Raw genomic sequence first — 15,873 nt, forward strand, 5'->3', positions numbered from 1 at the left:
GGGGGGGGGTCTGGCGCGCTCTGTGTGTGTGGGGGGGTCTGGTGCGCTCTCTGTGTGTGTGTGGGGGGGTCTGGCGCGCTCTCTGTGTGTGTGGGGGGGGGTCTGGCGCGCTGTGTGTGTGGGGGGGGGTCTGGCGCGCTCTCTGTGTGTGTGTGGGGGAGGTCTGGCGCGCTCTGTGTGTGTGTGGGGGGTCTGGCGCGCGGTGTGTGTGGGGGGTCTGGCACGCTCTCTGTGTGTGTGGGGGGGTCTGGCGCTCTCTGTGTGTGTGTGGGGGGGTCTGGCGCGCTCTGTGTGAGTGTGTGGGGGTCTGGCGCGCTCTCTGTGTGTGGGGGGTCTGGCGCGCTGTGTGTGTGTGGGGGGGGTCTGGCGCGCTGTGTGTGGGGGGGTCTGGCATGCTCTCTGTGTGTGTGTGGGGGGGTCTGGCATGCTCTCTGTGTGTGTGTGGGGGGGGTCTGGCATGCTCTCTGTGTGTGTGTGGGGGGGTCTGGCATGCTCTCTGTGTGTGTGTGGGGGTCTGGCATGCTCTCTGTGTGTGTGTGGGGGGGGTCTGGCATGCTCTCTGTGTGTGTGGGGGGGTCTGGCGCGCTCTCTGTGTGTGGGGGGGGTCTGGCGCGCTGTGTGTGTGTGGGGGGTCTGGCGCGCTGTGTGTGTGTGGGGGGTCTGGCGCGCTCTCTGTGTGTGTGTGGGGGGGTCTGGCGCGCTGTGTGTGTGTGTGTGTGTGTGTGTGTGTGTGGGGGGTCTGGCGCGCTGTGTGTGTGTGGGGGGTCTGGCATGCTCTCTGTGTGTGTGTGGGGGGTCTGGCGCGCTCTCTGTGTGTGTGTGGGGGGGTCTGGCGCTCTCTGTGTGTGTGTGGGGGGGTCTGGCGCGCTCTGTGTGAGTGTGTGGGGGTCTGGCGCGCTCTCTGTGTGTGTGTGGGGGGTCTGGCGCGCTGTGTGTGTGTGGGGGGGGTCTGGCGCGCTGTGTGTGGGGGGGTCTGGCATGCTCTCTGTGTGTGTGTGGGGGGGTCTGGCATGCTCTCTGTGTGTGTGTGGGGGGGGTCTGGCATGCTCTCTGTGTGTGTGTGGGGGGGGTCTGGCATGCTCTCTGTGTGTGTGTGGGGGTCTGGCATGCTCTCTGTGTGTGTGTGGGGGGGGTCTGGCATGCTCTCTGTGTGTGTGGGGGGGTCTGGCGCGCTCTCTGTGTGTGGGGGGGGTCTGGCGCGCTGTGTGTGTGTGGGGGGTCTGTCGCGCTGTGTGTGTGTGGGGGGTCTGGCGCGCTCTCTGTGTGTGTGTGGGGGGGTCTGGCGCGCTGTGTGTGTGTGTGTGTGTGTGTGTGTGTGTGTGTGTGGGGGGTCTGGCGCGCTGTGTGTGTGTGGGGGGTCTGGCATGCTCTCTGTGTGTGTGTGGGGGGTCTGGCGCGCTCTCTGTGTGTGTGTGGGGGGGTCTGGCGCGCTCTCTGTGTGTGTGTGGGGGGAGGGTCTGGCGCGCTCTCTGTGTGTGTGGGGGGGGGTCTGGTGCGCTCTCTGTGTGTGGGGGGAGGGTCTGGCGCGCTCTCTGTGTGTGGGGGGGGTCTGGTGCGCTCTCTGTGTGTGTGGGGGGGGTCTGGTGCGCTCTCTGTGTGTGTGGGGGGGGTCTGGTGCGCTCTCTGTGTGTGTGGGGGGGTCTGGTGCGCGCTGTGTGTGGGGGGGTCTGGCGCGCTCTCTGTGTGGGGGGGGTCTGGCGCGCTCTGTGTGTGTGGGGGAGGTCTGGCGCGCTCTCTTTGTGTGTGGGGGGGGTCTGTCGCGCTCTGTGTGTGTGGGGGGGTCTGGCACGCTCTCTGTGTGTGTGTGGGGGGTCTGGCACGCTCTCTGTGTGTGTGGGGGGGTCTGGCGCGCTCTCTGTGTGTGTGGGGGGGGGTCTGGCGCGCTCTGTGTGTGTGAGTGTGTGGGGGTCTGGCGCGCTCTCTGTGTGTGTGTGGGGGGGTTCTGGCGCGCTCTGTGTGTGTGGGGGGGGTCTGGCGCGCTCTCTGTGTGTGGGGGGGGTCTGGTGCGCTCTCTGTGTGTGGGGGGAGGTTCTGGCGTGCTCTCTGTGTGGGGGGGGTCTGGCGCGCTCTGTGTGTGTGGGGGAGGTCTGGCGCGCTCTCTGTGTGTGGGGGGAGGTTCTGGCGTGCTCTCTGTGTGGGGGGGGTCTGGCGCGCTCTGTGTGTGTGGGGGAGGTCTGGCGCGCTCTCTGTGTGTGGGGGGGGGTCTGGTGCGCTCTGTGTGTGTGTTGGGGGGTCTGGCACGCTCTCTGTGTGTGTGGGGGGGTCTGGCGCGCTCTCTGTGTGTGTGGGGGGGTCTGGCGTGCTCTGTGTGTGTGGGGGGGTCTGGCACGCTCTCTGTGTGTGTGGGGGGGTCTGGCGCGCTCTCTGTGTGTGTGGGGGGTCTGGCGCGCTCTGTGTGTGTGTGGGGGGTTCTGGCGCGCTCTGTGTGTGTGGGGGGTCTGACGCGCTCTCTGTGTGTGTGGGGGGTCTGGCGCGCTCTCTGTGTGTGGGGGGGGGTCTGGCGCGCTCTCTGTGTGTGTGGGGGGGGTCTGGCGCGCTCTCTGTGTGTGTGTGGGGGGGTCTGGCGCGCTCTCTGTGTGTGGGGGGGGTCTGGCGCGCTCTGTGTGTGTGGGGGAGGTCTGGCGTGCTCTGTGTGTGGGGGGGGGTCTGGTGCGCTCTCTGTGTGTGTGTGGGGGGGTCTGGCGCGCTCTCTGTGTGTGGGGGGGGTCTGGCGCGCGGTGTGTGTGGGGGGTCTGGCACGCTCTCTGTGTGTGAGTGTGTGGGGGTCTGGCGCGCTCTCTGTGTGTGTGTGTGTGGGGGGGTCTGGCGCTCTCTGTGTGTGTGTGTGGGGGGGTCTGGCGCGCTCTGTGTGTGTGTGTGTGGGGGTCTGGCGCGCTCTCTGTGTGTGTGTGGGGGGGGGTCTGGCGCGCTCTGTGTGTGTGTGTGGGGGGGGTCTGGCGCGCTCTCTGTGTGTGTGTGCGGGGTCTGGCGCGCTCTCTGTGTGTGTGTGGGGGGTCTGGCGCGCTCTCTGTGTGGGGGGGGTCTGGTGCGCGGTGTGTGTGTGTGGGGGGGGTCTGGCGCGCTTTCTGTGTGTGGGAGGGGTCTGGCACGCTCTGTGTGTGTGTGTGGGGTTCTGGCGCACTCTCTGTGTGGGGGGGTCTGGCACGCTCTGTGTGTGTGTGGGGGGGTCTGGTGCGCGCTCTGTGTGGGGGGGTCTGGTGCGCGCTCTGTGTGTGTGGGGGGGGGTCTGGTGCGCGCTGTGTGTGTGTGGGGGTCTGGCGCGCTCTGTGTGTGTGGGGGTCTGGCGCGCTATGTGTGTGTGTGGGGGGGTCTGGCACGCTGTGTGTGTGGGGGTCTGGTGCACGCTCTGTGTGTGGGGGGGGTCTGGCGCGCTCTCTGTGTGTGTGGGGGGGGTCTGGCGCGCTCTCTGTGTGTGTGTGGGGGGGTCTGGCGCGCTCTCTGTGTGTGGGGGGGGTCTGGCGCGCTCTGTGTGTGTGGGGGAGGTCTGGCGTGCTCTGTGTGTGGGGGGGGGTCTGGTGCGCTCTCTGTGTGTGTGGGGGGGTCTGGCGCGCTCTCTGTGTGTGGGGGGGGTCTGGCGCGCGGTGTGTGTGGGGGGTCTGGCACGCTCTCTGTGTGTGAGTGTGTGGGGGTCTGGCGCGCTCTCTGTGTGTGTGTGTGTGGGGGGGGTCTGGCGCTCTCTGTGTGTGTGTGGGGGGGTCTGGCGCGCTCTGTGTGTGTGAGTGTGTGGGGGTCTGGCGCGCTCTCTGTGTGTGTGTGGGGGGGGGTCTGGCGCGCTCTGTGTGTGTGTGTGGGGGGGTCTGGCGCGCTCTCTGTGTGTGTGTGCGGGGTCTGGCGCGCTCTCTGTGTGTGTGTGGGGGGTCTGGCGCGCTCTCTGTGTGGGGGGGGTCTGGTGCGCGGTGTGTGTGTGTGGGGGGGGTCTGGCGCGCTTTCTGTGTGTGGGAGGGGTCTGGCACGCTCTGTGTGTGTGTGTGTGGGGTTCTGGCGCACTCTCTGTGTGGGGGGGTCTGGCACGCTCTGTGTGTGTGTGGGGGGGTCTGGTGCGCGCTCTGTGTGGGGGGGTCTGGTGCGCGCTCTGTGTGTGTGGGGGGGGGTCTGGTGCGCGCTGTGTGTGTGTGGGGGTCTGGCGCGCTCTGTGTGGGGTTCTGGCGCGCTATGTGTGTGTGTGGGGGGGTCTGGCACGCTGTGTGTGTGGGGGTCTGGTGCACGCTGTGTGTGTGGGGGAGGTCTGGCGCGCTCTGTGTGTGGGGGAGGTCTGGCGTGCTCTCTGTGTGTGTGGGGGGGGTCTGGTGCGCTCTCTGTGTGTGTGGGGGGGGTCTGGCGCGCTCTCTGTGTGTGTGTGGGGGGGTCTGGCGCGCTCTCTGTGTGTGTGGGGGGGTCTGGCGCGCTGTGTGTGTGTGTGTGGGGGGTCTGGCGCGCTGTGTGTGTGTGGGGGGTCTGGCATGCTCTCTGTGTGTGTGTGGGGGGTCTGGCGCGCTCTCTGTGTGTGTGTGGGGGGGTCTGGCGCGCTGTGTGTGTGTGGGGGGGTCTGGTGCGCTCTCTGTGTGTGTGTGGGGGGTCTGGCGCGCTGTGTGTGTGTGGGGGGTCTGGCGCGCTGTGTGTGTGTGGGGGGTCTGGCATGCTCTCTGTGTGTGTGGGGGGTCTGGCGCGCTCTCTGTGTGTGTGTGGGGGTCTGGCGCGCTCTCTGTGTGTGTGTGGGGGGTCTGGCGCTCTCTGTGTGTGTGTGGGGGGTCTGGCGCGCTGTGTGAGTGTGTGGGGGTCTGGCGCGCTCTCTGTGTGTGTGGGGGGGGGGTCTGGCGCGCTCTGTGTGTGGGGGGGGGGTCTGGCGCGCTGTGTGTGTGTGGGGGGTCTGGCGCGCTCTCTGTGTGTGTGTGGGGGGGTCTGGCGCGCTGTGTGTGTGTGGGGGGGTCTGGTGCGCTCTCTGTGTGTGTGTGGGGGGGTCTGGCGCGCTGTGTGTGTGTGGGGGGTCTGGCGCGCTGTGTGTGTGTGGGGGGTCTGGCATGCTCTCTGTGTGTGTGGGGGGGGGTCTGGCGCGCTGTGTGTGTGTGGGGGGGTCTGGCGCGCTCTCTGTGTGTGTGTGTGAGTGTGTGGGGGTCTGGCGCGCTCTCTGTGTGTGTGGGGGGGTCTGGCGCTCTCTGTGTGTGTGTGGGGGGGTCTGGCGCGCTCTGTGTGTGTGAGTGTGTGGGGGTCTGGCGCGCTCTCTGTGTGTGTGTGGGGGGGGTCTGGCGCGCTCTGTGTGTGTGGGGGGGGGGGTCTGGCGCGCTGTGTGTGTGGGGGGGGTCTGGCGCGCTGTGTGTGGGGGGGTCTGGCATGCTCTCTGTGTGTGTGTGTGGGGGGTCTGGCATGCTCTCTGTGTGTGTGTGGGGGGGGTCTGGCATGCTCTCTGTGTGTGTGTGGGGGTCTGGCATGCTCTCTGTGTGTGTGTGGGGGGGTCTGGCATGCTCTCTGTGTGTGTGGGGGGGTCTGGCGCGCTCTCTGTGTGTGTGTGGGGGGTCTGGCGCGCTGTGTGTGTGGGGGGTCTGGCGCGCTGTGTGTGTGTGGGGGGTCTGGCGCGCTCTCTGTGTGTGTGGGGGGGGTCTGGCGCGCTGTGTGTGTGGGGGGGCGTCTGGCGCGCTCTCTGTGTGGGGGGGGGTCTGGCGCGCTGTGTGTGTGTGTGGGGGGTCTGGCGCGCTGTGTGTGTGTGGGGGGTCTGGCATGCTCTCTGTGTGTGTGTGGGGAGTCTGGCGCGCTCTCTGTGTGTGGGGGGGTCTGGCGCGCTGTGTGTGTGAGGGGGGGTCTGGCGCGCTCTCTGTGTGTGTGTGGGGGGGTCTGGCGCGCTGTGTGTGTGTGTGTGGGGGGGGGGTCTGGCGCGCTGTGTGTGTGTGGGGGGTCTGGCATGCTCTCTGTGTGTGTGTGGGGGGTCTGGCGCGCTCTCTGTGTGTGTGGGGGGGGGTCTGGCGCGCTGTGTGTGTGTGGGGGGGTCTGGCGCGCTCTCTGTGTGTGTGTGGGGGGAGGGTCTGGCGCGCTCTGTGTGTGTGGGGGGGGGTCTGGCGCGCTCTCTGTGTGTGTGGGGGTCTGGTGCGCTCTCTGTGTGGGGGTCTGGTGCGCTCTCTGTGTGTGGGGGGAGGGTCTGGCGCGCTCTCTGTGTGTGTGGGGGGTCTGGTGCGCTCTCTGTGTGTGTGGGGGGTCTGGTGCGCTCTCTGTGTGTGTGGGGGGGGTCTGGTGCGCTGTGTGTGTGGGGGGGTCTGGTGCGCGCTGTGTGTGGGGGGGTCTGGCGCGCTCTCTGTGTGGGGGGGGGTCTGGCGCGCTCTGTGTGTGTGGGGGAGGTCTGGCGCGCTCTCTGTGTGTGTGGGGGGGGTCTGGCACGCTCTCTGTGTGTGTGGGGGGGTCTGGCGCGCTCTCTGTGTGTGTGGGGGGGGTCTGGCGCGCTCTGTGTGTGTGAGTGTGTGGGGGTCTGGCGCGCTCTCTGTGTGTGTGTGGGGGGGGGTCTGGCGCGCTCTGTGTGTGTGTGTGGGGGGGGTTCTGGCGCGCTCTGTGTGTGTGGGGGGGGTCTGGCGCGCTCTCTGTGTGTGTGTGTGGGGGGTCTGTTGCGCTCTCTGTGTGTGGGGGGAGGGTCTGGCGTGCTCTCTGTGTGGGGGGGGTCTGGCGCGCTCTCTGTGTGTGGGGGAGGTCTGGCGCGCTCTCTGTGTGTGGGGGGGGTCTGGTGCGCTCTGTGTGTGTGTGGGGGGGGGTCTGGCGCGCGGTGTGTGTGGGGGGTCTGGCACGCTCTCTGTGTGTGTGGGGGGGTCTGGCGCGCTCTCTGTGTGTGTGTGGGGGGTCTGGCGCGCTCTCTGTGTGTGTGGGGGGTCTGGCGCGCTCTGTGTGTGTGGGGGGTTCTGGCGCGCTCTTTGTGTGGGGGGGGTCTGACGCGCTCTCTGTGTGTGTGGGGGGTCTGGCGCGCTCTCTGTGTGTGGGGGGGGGTCTGGCGCGCTCTCTGTGTGTGTGGGGGGGGTCTGGCGCGCTCTCTGTGTGTGTGTGGGGGTTCTGGCGCGCTCTCTGTGTGTGGGGGGGGTCTGGCGCGCTCTGTGTGTGTGGGGGAGGTCTGGCGCGCTCTGTGTGTGGGGGGGGGTCTGGTGCGCTCTCTGTGTGTGTGTGGGGGGGTCTGGCGCGCTCTCTGTGTGTGTGGGGGGGGTCTGGCGCGCGGTGTGTGTGGGGGGTCTGGCACGCTCTCTGTGTGTGTGTGGGGGGGTCTGGCGCGCTCTCTGTGTGTGTGTGAGTGTGGGGGGGTCTGGCGCTCTCTGTGTGTGTGTGGGGGGGTCTGGCGCGCTCTGTGTGTGTGAGTGTGTGGGGGTCTGGCGCGCTCTCTTTGTGTGTGGGGGGGGTCTGGTGCGCTCTCTGTGTGTGTGGGGGGGGTCTGGCACGCTCTCTGTGTGTGTGGGGGGTCTGGCACGCTCTCTGTGTGTGTGGGGGGGTCTGGCGCGCTCTCTGTGTGTGTGGGGGGGGTCTGGCGCGCTCTGTGTGTGTGAGTGTGTGGGGGTCTGGCGCGCTCTGTGTGTGTGGGGGGGGGTCTGGCGCGCTCTGTGTGTGTGTGGGGGGGGTTCTGGCGCGCTCTGTGTGTGTGTGGGGGGTCTGTTGCGCTCTCTGTGTGTGGGGGGAGGGTCTGGCGTGCTCTCTGTGTGGGGGGGGTCTGGCGCGCTCTGTGTGTGTGGGGGGGGTCTGGCGCGCTCTGTGTGTGTGGGGGAGGTCTGGCGCGCTCTCTGTGTGTGTGTGGGGGGGTCTGGCGCGCGGTGTGTGTGGGGGGTCTGGCACGCTCTCTGTGTGTGTGGGGGGGTCTGGCGCGCTCTCTGTGTGTGTGTGTGGGGGTCTGGCGCGCTCTCTGTGTGTGTGGGGGGTCTGGCGCGCTCTGTGTGTGTGGGGGGTTCTGGCGCGCTCTGTGTGTGGGGGGGGTCTGACGCGCTCTCTGTGTGTGTGTGTGGGGGGTCTGGCGCGCTCTCTGTGTGTGGGGGGGGGTCTGGCGCGCTCTCTGTGTGTGTGGGGGGGGTCTGGCGCGCTCTCTGTGTGTGGGGGGGTCTGGCGCGCTCTCTGTGTGTGGGGGGGGGGTCTGGTGCGCTCTCTGTGTGTGTGTGGGGGGGTCTGGCGCGCTCTCTGTGTGTGTGGGGGGGGTCTGGCGCGCGGTGTGTGTGGGGGGTCTGGCACGCTCTCTGTGTGTGTGTGGGGGGGTCTGGCGCGCTCTCTGTGTGTGTGTGAGTGTGTGGGGGTCTGGCGCGCTCTCTGTGTGTGTGTGTGGGGGGGTCTGGCGCTCTCTGTGTGTGTGTGGGGGTCTGGCGCGCTCTGTGTGTGTGAGTGTGTGGGGGTCTGGCGCGCTCTCTGTGTGTGTGTGGGGGGGGGTCTGGCGCGCTCTGTGTGTGTGGGGGGGGGTCTGGCGCGCTCTCTGTGTGTGTGTGGGGGGTCTGGTGTGCTCTCTGTGTGTGTGGGGGGGGTCTGGCGCGCTCTCTGTGTGTGGGGAGGAGTTCTTGTTCACTCTGTGTGGGGGGGGTCTGGCGCGCGGTGTGTGTGTGGGGGGTCTGGCATGCTCTCTGTGTGTGTGTGGGGGGTCTGGCGCGCTCTCTGTGTGTGGGGGGGGGGTCTGGCGCTCTCTGTGTGTGTGGGGGGAGGGTCTGGCGCGCTCTCTGTGTGTGTGGGGGGAGGGTCTGGCGCGCTCTCTGTGTGTGTGTGGGGGGTCTGGTGCGCTCTCTGTGTGTGTGTGGGGGGTCTGGCGCGCTCTCTGTGTGTGGGGGGGTCTGGCGCGCTCTCTGTGTGTGTGGGGAGGAGTTCTTGTTCACTCTGTGTGGGGGGGGTCTGGCGCGCGGTGTGTGTGTGTGGGGGGGGTCTGGCGCGCTTTCTGTGTGTGGGAGGGGTCTGGCACGCTCTGTGTGTGTGTGTGGGGTTTTGGCGCGCTCTCTGTGTGGGGGGGTCTGGCACGCTCTGTGTGTGTGTGGGGGGGTCTGGTGCGCGCTCTGTGTGGGGGGGTCTGGTGCGCGCTCTGTGTGTGGGGGGGGGTCTGGTGCGCGCTGTGTGTGTGTGGGGGTCTGGCGCGCTCTGTGTGTGTGTGTGGGGGTCTGGCGCGCTCTGTGTGTGTGTGGGGGGGTCTGGCACGCTGTGTGTGTGGGGGTCTGGTGCACGCTGTGTGTGTGGGGGAGGTCTGGCGCGCTCTGTGTGTGGGGGAGGTCTGGCGCGCTCTCTGTGTGTGGTGGAGGGGTCTGGCGCGCTCTCTGTGTGTGTGGGGGGTCTGGCGCGCTCTGTGTGTGTGTGGGGGGTCTGGCGCGCTCTCTGTGTGTGTGGGGGGGTCTGGCGCGCTCTCTGTGTGTGTGTGGGGGTTCTGGCGCGCTCTGTGTGTGTGTGTGTGGGGGGTCTGGCGCGCTGTGTGTGTGTGGGGGGGTCTGGCGCGCTGTGTGTGTGTGGGGGGGGTCTGGCATGCTCTCTGTGTGTGTGTGGGGGGGTCTGGCATGCTCTCTGTGTGTGTGTGGGGGGGGTCTGGCATGCTCTCTGTGTGTGTGGGGGGGTCTGGCATGCTCTCTGTGTGTGTGGGGGGGTCTGGCGCGCTCTCTGTGTGTGTGGGGGGGGTCTGGCGCGCTGTGTGTGTGGGGGGTCTGGCGCGCTGTGTGTGTGTGGGGGGTCTGGCGCGCTCTCTGTGTGTGTGGGGGGGGGTCTGGCGCGCTGTGTGTGGGGGGGGGTCTGGCGCGCTCTCTGTGTGTGTGGGGGGGGTCTGGCGCGCTGTGTGTGTGTGTGGGGGGTCTGGCATGCTCTCTGTGTGTGTGGGGGGGGTCTGGCGCGCTCTCTGTGTGTGTGTGGGGGGGTCTGGCGCGCTGTGTGTGTGTGGGGGGTCTGGCATGCTCTCTGTGTGTGTGTGGGGGGTCTGGCGCGCTCTCTGTGTGTGTGGGGGGGGGTCTGGCGCGCTGTGTGTGTGTGGGGGGAGGGTCTGGCATGCTCTCTGTGTGTGTGGGGGGGTCTGGCGCGCTCTCTGTGTGTGTGGGGGGGGGGTCTGGCGCGCTGTGTGTGTGTGGGGGGTCTGGCGCGCTGTGTGTGTGTGGGGGGTCTGGCGCGCTCTCTGTGTGGGGGGGGGGTCTGGCGCACTTTGTGTGTGGGGGGGGGGGTCTGGCGCGCTCTCTGTGTGTGTGGGGGGGGTCTGGCGCGCTGTGTGTGTGTGGGGGGGGTCTGGCGCGCTGTGTGTGTGTGGGGGGTCTGGCATGCTCTCTGTGTGTGTGTGGGGGGTCTGGCGCGCTCTCTGTGTGTGTGTGGGGGGGTCTGGCGCGCTGTGTGTGTGTGGGGGGGTCTGGCGCGCTCTCTGTGTGTGTGTGGGGGGGTCTGGCGCGCTGTGTGTGTGTGGGGTCTGGCGCGCTGTGTGTGTGTGGGGGGTCTGGCATGCTCTCTGTGTGTGGGGGGGGGGTCTGGCGCGCTGTGTGTGTGTGGGGGGGTCTGGCGCGCTCTCTGTGTGTGTGTGGGGGGGTCTGGCGCGCTCTCTTTGTGTGGGGGGGGTCTGGCGCGCTCTGTGTGTGTGGGGGAGGTCTGGCGCGCTCTCTTTGTGTGTGTGGGGGGGTCTGGCGCGCTCTCTGTGTGTGTGTGGGGGGTCTGGCGCGCTCTGTGTGTGAGTGTGTGGGGGTCTGGCGCGCTCTCTGTGTGTGTGTGGGGGGGGGTCTGGCGCGCTCTGTGTGTGTGTGTGTGGGGGGTTCTGGCGCGCTCTGTGTGTGTGGGGGGGGTCTGGCGCGCTCTCTGTGTGTGTGTGGGGGGGGTCTGGTGCGCTCTCTGTGTGTGGGGGGAGGGTCTGGCGCGCTCTCTGTGAGTGTGGGGGGGGTCTGGCGCGCTCTCTGTGTGTGTGTGGGGGGGTCTGGCGCGCTCTCTGTGTGTGTGTGTGGGGGGGTCTGGTGCGCTCTCTGTGTCTGTGTGGGGGACGAGGTCTGGCGCGCTGTGTGTGTGGGGGGGTCTGGTGCGCGCTGTGTGTGTGTGTGGGGGGTCTGGCGCGCTCTCTGTGTGGGGGGGGTCTGGCGCGCTCTGTGTGTGTGGGGGAGGTCTGGCGCGCTCTCTGTGTGTGGGGGGGGTCTGGTGCGCTCTGTGTGTGTGTGTGTGGGGGGGTCTGGCGCGCGGTGTGTGGGGGGGGTCTGGCACGCTCTCTGTGTGTGGGGGGGGGTCTGGCGCGCTCTCTGTGTGTGTGGGGGGGTCTGGCGTGCTCTCTGTGTGTGTGGGGGTCTGGCGCACTCTCTGTGTGTGTGGGGGGTCTGGCGCGCTCTGTGTGTGTGGGGGGTTCTGGCGCGCTCTCTGTGTGTGTGGGGGGGTCTGGCGTGCTCTCTGTGTGTGTGGGGGGTTCTGGCGCGCTCTGTGTGTGGGGGGGGTCTGACGCGCTCTCTGTGTGTGTGTGTGGGGGGTCTGGCGCGCTCTCTGTGTGTGGGGGGGGTCTGGCGCGCTCTCTGTGTGTGTGGGGGGGGGGTCTGGCGCGCTCTCTGTGTGTGTGTGGGGGGGTTTGGCGCGCGGTATGTGTGGGGGGTCTGGTGCGCTCTCTGTGTGTGGGGGGGTCTGGTGCGCGGTGTGTGTGGGGGGGTCTGGCGCGCTCTCTGTGTGTGTGTGTGGGGGTCTCGCGCGCTCTCTGTGTGTGTGTGGTGGGGTCTCGCGCGCTCTCTGTGTGTGTGGGGGGGGTTTGGCGCGCTCTCTGTGTGTGTGGGGGGGGTCTGGCGCGCGGTGTGTGTGGGGGGTCTGGCGCGCTCTCTGTGTGTGTGTGGGGGGGGTCTGGCGCGCTCTTTCCTCAGTTCTGACGTGCGGTGTCGGTGCGCTGCGTCTGCCGGTCTGGCGCGGTGTAGGTGTTCTGTGTCTGCCGGTCTGATGAGCGGTGTAGGCGCGCTGTGTCTGCCGGTCTGATGCGCGGTGTAGGTGCGCTGTGTCTGGCGCGGTGTAGGTGCGCTGTGTCTGGCGCGGTGTAGGTGCGCTGTGTCTGGCGCGGTGTAGGTGTTCTGTGTCTGCCGGTCTGATGAGCGGTGTAGGCGCGCTGTGTCTGCCGGTCTGATGCGCGGTGTAGGTGCGCTGTGTCTGGCGCGGTGTAGGTGCGCTGTGTCTGGCGCGGTGTAGGTGCGCTGTGTCGATGTTCTGACTCGCCTCCCTTCTCTTACAGCCGGGGATGCTGGACGTTCTGGACTACGGGATAGACAGGGCGAGTGACCCCAATGTCGTCAAGGTAACCAGGTGAGGATGGGCGCTGTACTGCGGATCAGGGTGTCTAGTGTCCACCACCCTGTAAGGGGGTCATCACTGATTATGGTGGGGGGTCATCACTGATTATGGTGGGGGGTCATCACTGATTATGGTGGGGGGTCATCACTGATTATGGTGGGGGTCATCACTGATTATGGTGGGGGGTCATCACTGATTATGGTGGGGGTCATCACTGATTATAGTGGGGGTCATCACTGATTATGGGGGTCACAGAACCTTCATGGACGTTGTGTCCAGTAATAAACATTGCAGCGTTGGCTGCGCCATTCCCATCGGCGGGATCAGAGATTACTGGGGTCTCCTGGGATTGGTTACCATGGTAACAAGCAGGTTGGCGGAGCGGTGTGCACAATTGCCGGGAAAATCCATTCAGTAATGGGGGAGGCCGCGTCCCTCCGTCACCCCCCATAAGAGTCTCTGCTCCCACAGCCCCCAGCAGTCAGTCCTGGGTGGAGGCTGCGGTCAGTCCGGCCTCCGGTCCTTCCGTGTGGGGTCTGTGCACAGCGGAGGGTGGAGGCTGCTGATGCCTCATTCGCTCTCATCCCGCCCAGCTATACACTGACTATCTGCATGCTGTGACTTGTAGTTCCACCACTGACTCTCCTCCTCTTGTCTCTTCTCTTACAGACTCTGCGTCTCTGGTGACGGTCGGACGCTGCCGGTCACACGATAAAAGCTGCCACTGGCGCCATCGCTATAAATACCGCTAACCCCTCTCACTGCCCACAACATAGCGAGCGTGTGTATAACCATGGGCCTGTATGGAGGCCGGGAGCGCAGCTCCTAAGGAACGGCGTTTGTATAACCGCGTGCCTGTAAGGAAGCCGGGAGCACAGCTCTTGAGGAACGGCGTGTATATAACCGCGTGCCTGTAAGGAGGCCGGGAGCGCAGCTCCTGAGTAACGACATGTATGTATAACCGCTTGCCTGTAAGGAATACGGGAGCCCAGCTCCTGAAGAACGACACGTGTATAACCACTTGCCTATAAGAAGGCCAGGAGCGCAGCTCCTGAGAAATGGTGTGTGTGTAATGGCGTGCCTGTAAGGAGGCTGGGAGTGCAGCTCCTGAGGAACGACATGTGTATAATGGCGTGCCTGTAAGGAAGCCGGGAGCCTCTTTCCTGTGACTCCTTCTCTTCTTTTTTCTGTGACTCCTTCTCTTCCTCTCTTTCCGCCCTCTCCCGCCCCTCCTCCTCTCTTTCCGCCCTCTCCTCCTCTCCCGCGCCTCCTCTTCTTGTTCTCTTTGCGCCCTCTCCCGCGCCTCCTCTTCTTGTTCTCTTTGTGCCCTCTCCCGCGCCTCCTCTTCTTGTTCTCTTTGCGCCCTCTCCCGCGCCTCCTCTTCTTGTTCTCTTTCCGCCCTCTCCCGCCCCTCCTCTTCTTGTTCTCTTTCCGCCCTCTCCCGCCCCTCCTCTTCTTGTTCTCTTTCCGCCCTCTCCCGCCCCTCCTATTTTTGTTCTCTTTCCGCCCTCTCCCGCCCCTCCTCTTCTTGTTCTCCTCTTTCCGCCCTCTCCCGCCCCTCCTCTTCTTGTTCTCCTCTTTCCGCCCTCTCCCGCCCCTCCTCTTGTTCTCCTCTTTCCGCCCTCTCCCGCCCCTCCTCTTGTTCTCCTCTTTCCGCCCTCTCCCGCCCCTCCTCTTGTTCTCCTCTTTCCGCCCTCTCCCGCCCCTCCTCTTGTTCTCCTCTTTCCGCCCTCTCCCGCCCCTCCTCTTGTTCTCCTCGTCTTTCCGCCCTCTCCCTCCCCTCCTCTTGTTCTCCTCGTCTTTCCGCCCTCTCCCGCCCCTCCTCTTGTTCTCCTCTTTCCGCCCTCTCCCGCCCCTCCTCTTGTTCTCCTCGTCTTTCCGCCCTCTCCCTCCCCTCCTCTTGTTCTCCTCGTCTTTCCGCCCTCTCCCGCCCCTCCTCTTGTTCTCCTCTTTCCGCCCTCTTCCGCCCCTCCTCTTGTTCTCCTCGTCTTTCCACCCTCTCCCGCCCCTCCTCTTGTTCTCCTCCTCTTTCCGCCCTCTCCCGCCCCTCCTCTTGTTCTCCTCCTCTTTCCGCCCTCTCCCGCCCCTCCTCTTGTTCTCCTCCTCCTCTTTCCGCCCTCTCCCGCCCCTCCTCTTGTTCTCCTTCTCTTTCCGCCCTCTCCCGCCCCTCCTCTTGTTCTCCTCCTCTTTCCGCCCTCTCCCGCCCCTCCTCTTGTTCTCCTCCTCTTTCCGCCCTCTCCCGCCCCTCCTCTTGTTCTCCTCCTCTTTCCGCCCTCTCCCGCCCCTCCTCTTATTCTCCTCCTCTTTCCGCCCTCTCCCGCCCCTCCTCTTGTTCTCCTCTTTCCGCCCTCTCCTGCCCCTCCTCTTCTTCTCCTCTTTCCGCCCTCTCCCGCCCCTCCTCTTCTTCTCCTCTTTCTGCCCTCTCCTCTTTTTCTCTTTCCGCCCTTTCCCGCTGCTCCTCCTCTTCTTCTCTTTCCGCCCTTTCCCACCGCCCCTCCTCTTCTTCTCTTTCCGCCCTCTCCCGCCCCTCCTCTTGTTCTCCTCTTTCTGCCCTCTCCCGCCCCTCCTCTTCTCCTCTTTCCGCCCTCTCCCGCCCCTCCTCTTCTTCTCCTCTTTCCGCCCTCTCCCGCTCCTCCTCTTCTTCTCCTCTTTCCGCCCTCTCCCGCCCCTCCTCTTCTTCTCCTCTTTCCGCCCTCTCCTCTTCTTCTCTTTCCGCCCTTTCCCGCCGCCCCTCCTCTTCTTCTCTTTCCGCCCTCTCCCGCCCCTCCTCTTGTTCTCCTCTTTCTGCCCTCTCCCGCCCCTCCTCTTCTTCTCCTCTTTCCGCCCTCTCCCGCCCCTCCTCTTCTTCTCCTCTTTCCGCCCTCTCCCGCCCCTCCTCTTCTTCTCCTCTTTCTGCCCTCTCCCGCCCCTCCTCTTGTTCTCCTCTTTCTGCCCTCTCCCGCCCCTCCTCTTCTTCTCCTCTTTCCGCCCTCTCCCGCCCCTCCTCTTCTTCTCCTCTTTCCGCCCTCTCCCGCCCCTCCTCTTGTTCTCCTCTTTCCGCCCTCTCCCGCCCCTCCTCTTGTTCTCCTCTTTCCGCCCTCTCCCGCCCCTCCTCTTCTTGTTCTCTTTCCGCCCTCTCCCGCCCCTCCTCTTCTTCTCCTCTTTCCGCCCTCTCCCGCCCCTCCTCGTTCTCCTCTTTCTGCCCTCTCCCGCCCCTCCTCATCTTCTCTTTCCGCCCTTTCCCGCCGCCCCTCCTCCTCTCTTTTAGGCGCCTCGTCCTCTTGTTCTCATGGTCACCGCTCTGACTCTTTGGGGTCGCTGAATTCCTGCTCCCATCGGGATCTCTGGCTCATCTGCTCCAATGTCCTCGTTATATAATGAGCGTGTGAACGACGTCTGACGGGAAGTAACCAGGAAATCGTGCCATTATGGTGCTGCGCGTGTGCTGGGTGGTCGCAGCGTGGGCGTCTGCGCGGTCGAGAGGGTGCGCGTGTGCTGGGTGGTCGCGGCGTGGGCTTCGTCGCGGCGTGCGCGTGTGCTGGGTGGTCGCGGCGTGGGCGTCTGCGCGGTCGGGAGGGTGCGCGTGTGCTGGGTGGTCGCGGCGTGGGCGTCTGCGTGGTCGCGGCGTGTGCATGTGCTGGGTGGTCGCGGTGTGGGCGTCTGCGCGGTCGGGAGGGTGCGCGTGTGCTGGGTGGTCGCGGTGTGGGCGTCTGCGCGGTCGCGGGTCTTCCTCTGTAATGTCTT

The 15,873-nt window shown here is 66.5% G+C and overlaps 1 protein-coding gene across 1 annotated transcript in view; it reads left to right on the forward strand.

Moving 5' to 3' along the window:
* RGS9 (regulator of G protein signaling 9) overlaps positions 1–15,873 on the forward strand; it is an 89,563-nt gene that overhangs the window by 32,795 nt on the left and 40,895 nt on the right. The window contains exon 9 of the mRNA XM_073660352.1: positions 12,092–12,154. Coding sequence (XP_073516453.1) covers positions 12,092–12,154 — 63 coding nt within the window. The remainder of the gene's footprint in view (positions 1–12,091; positions 12,155–15,873) is intronic.

This window comes from Phyllobates terribilis, unplaced genomic scaffold (genome assembly GCF_046119375.1).
Source record: "Phyllobates terribilis strain yellow unplaced genomic scaffold, ASM4611937v1 Scaffold_25__1_contigs__length_18738178, whole genome shotgun sequence".
Classification (NCBI taxonomy): domain Eukaryota; kingdom Metazoa; phylum Chordata; class Amphibia; order Anura; family Dendrobatidae; genus Phyllobates; species Phyllobates terribilis.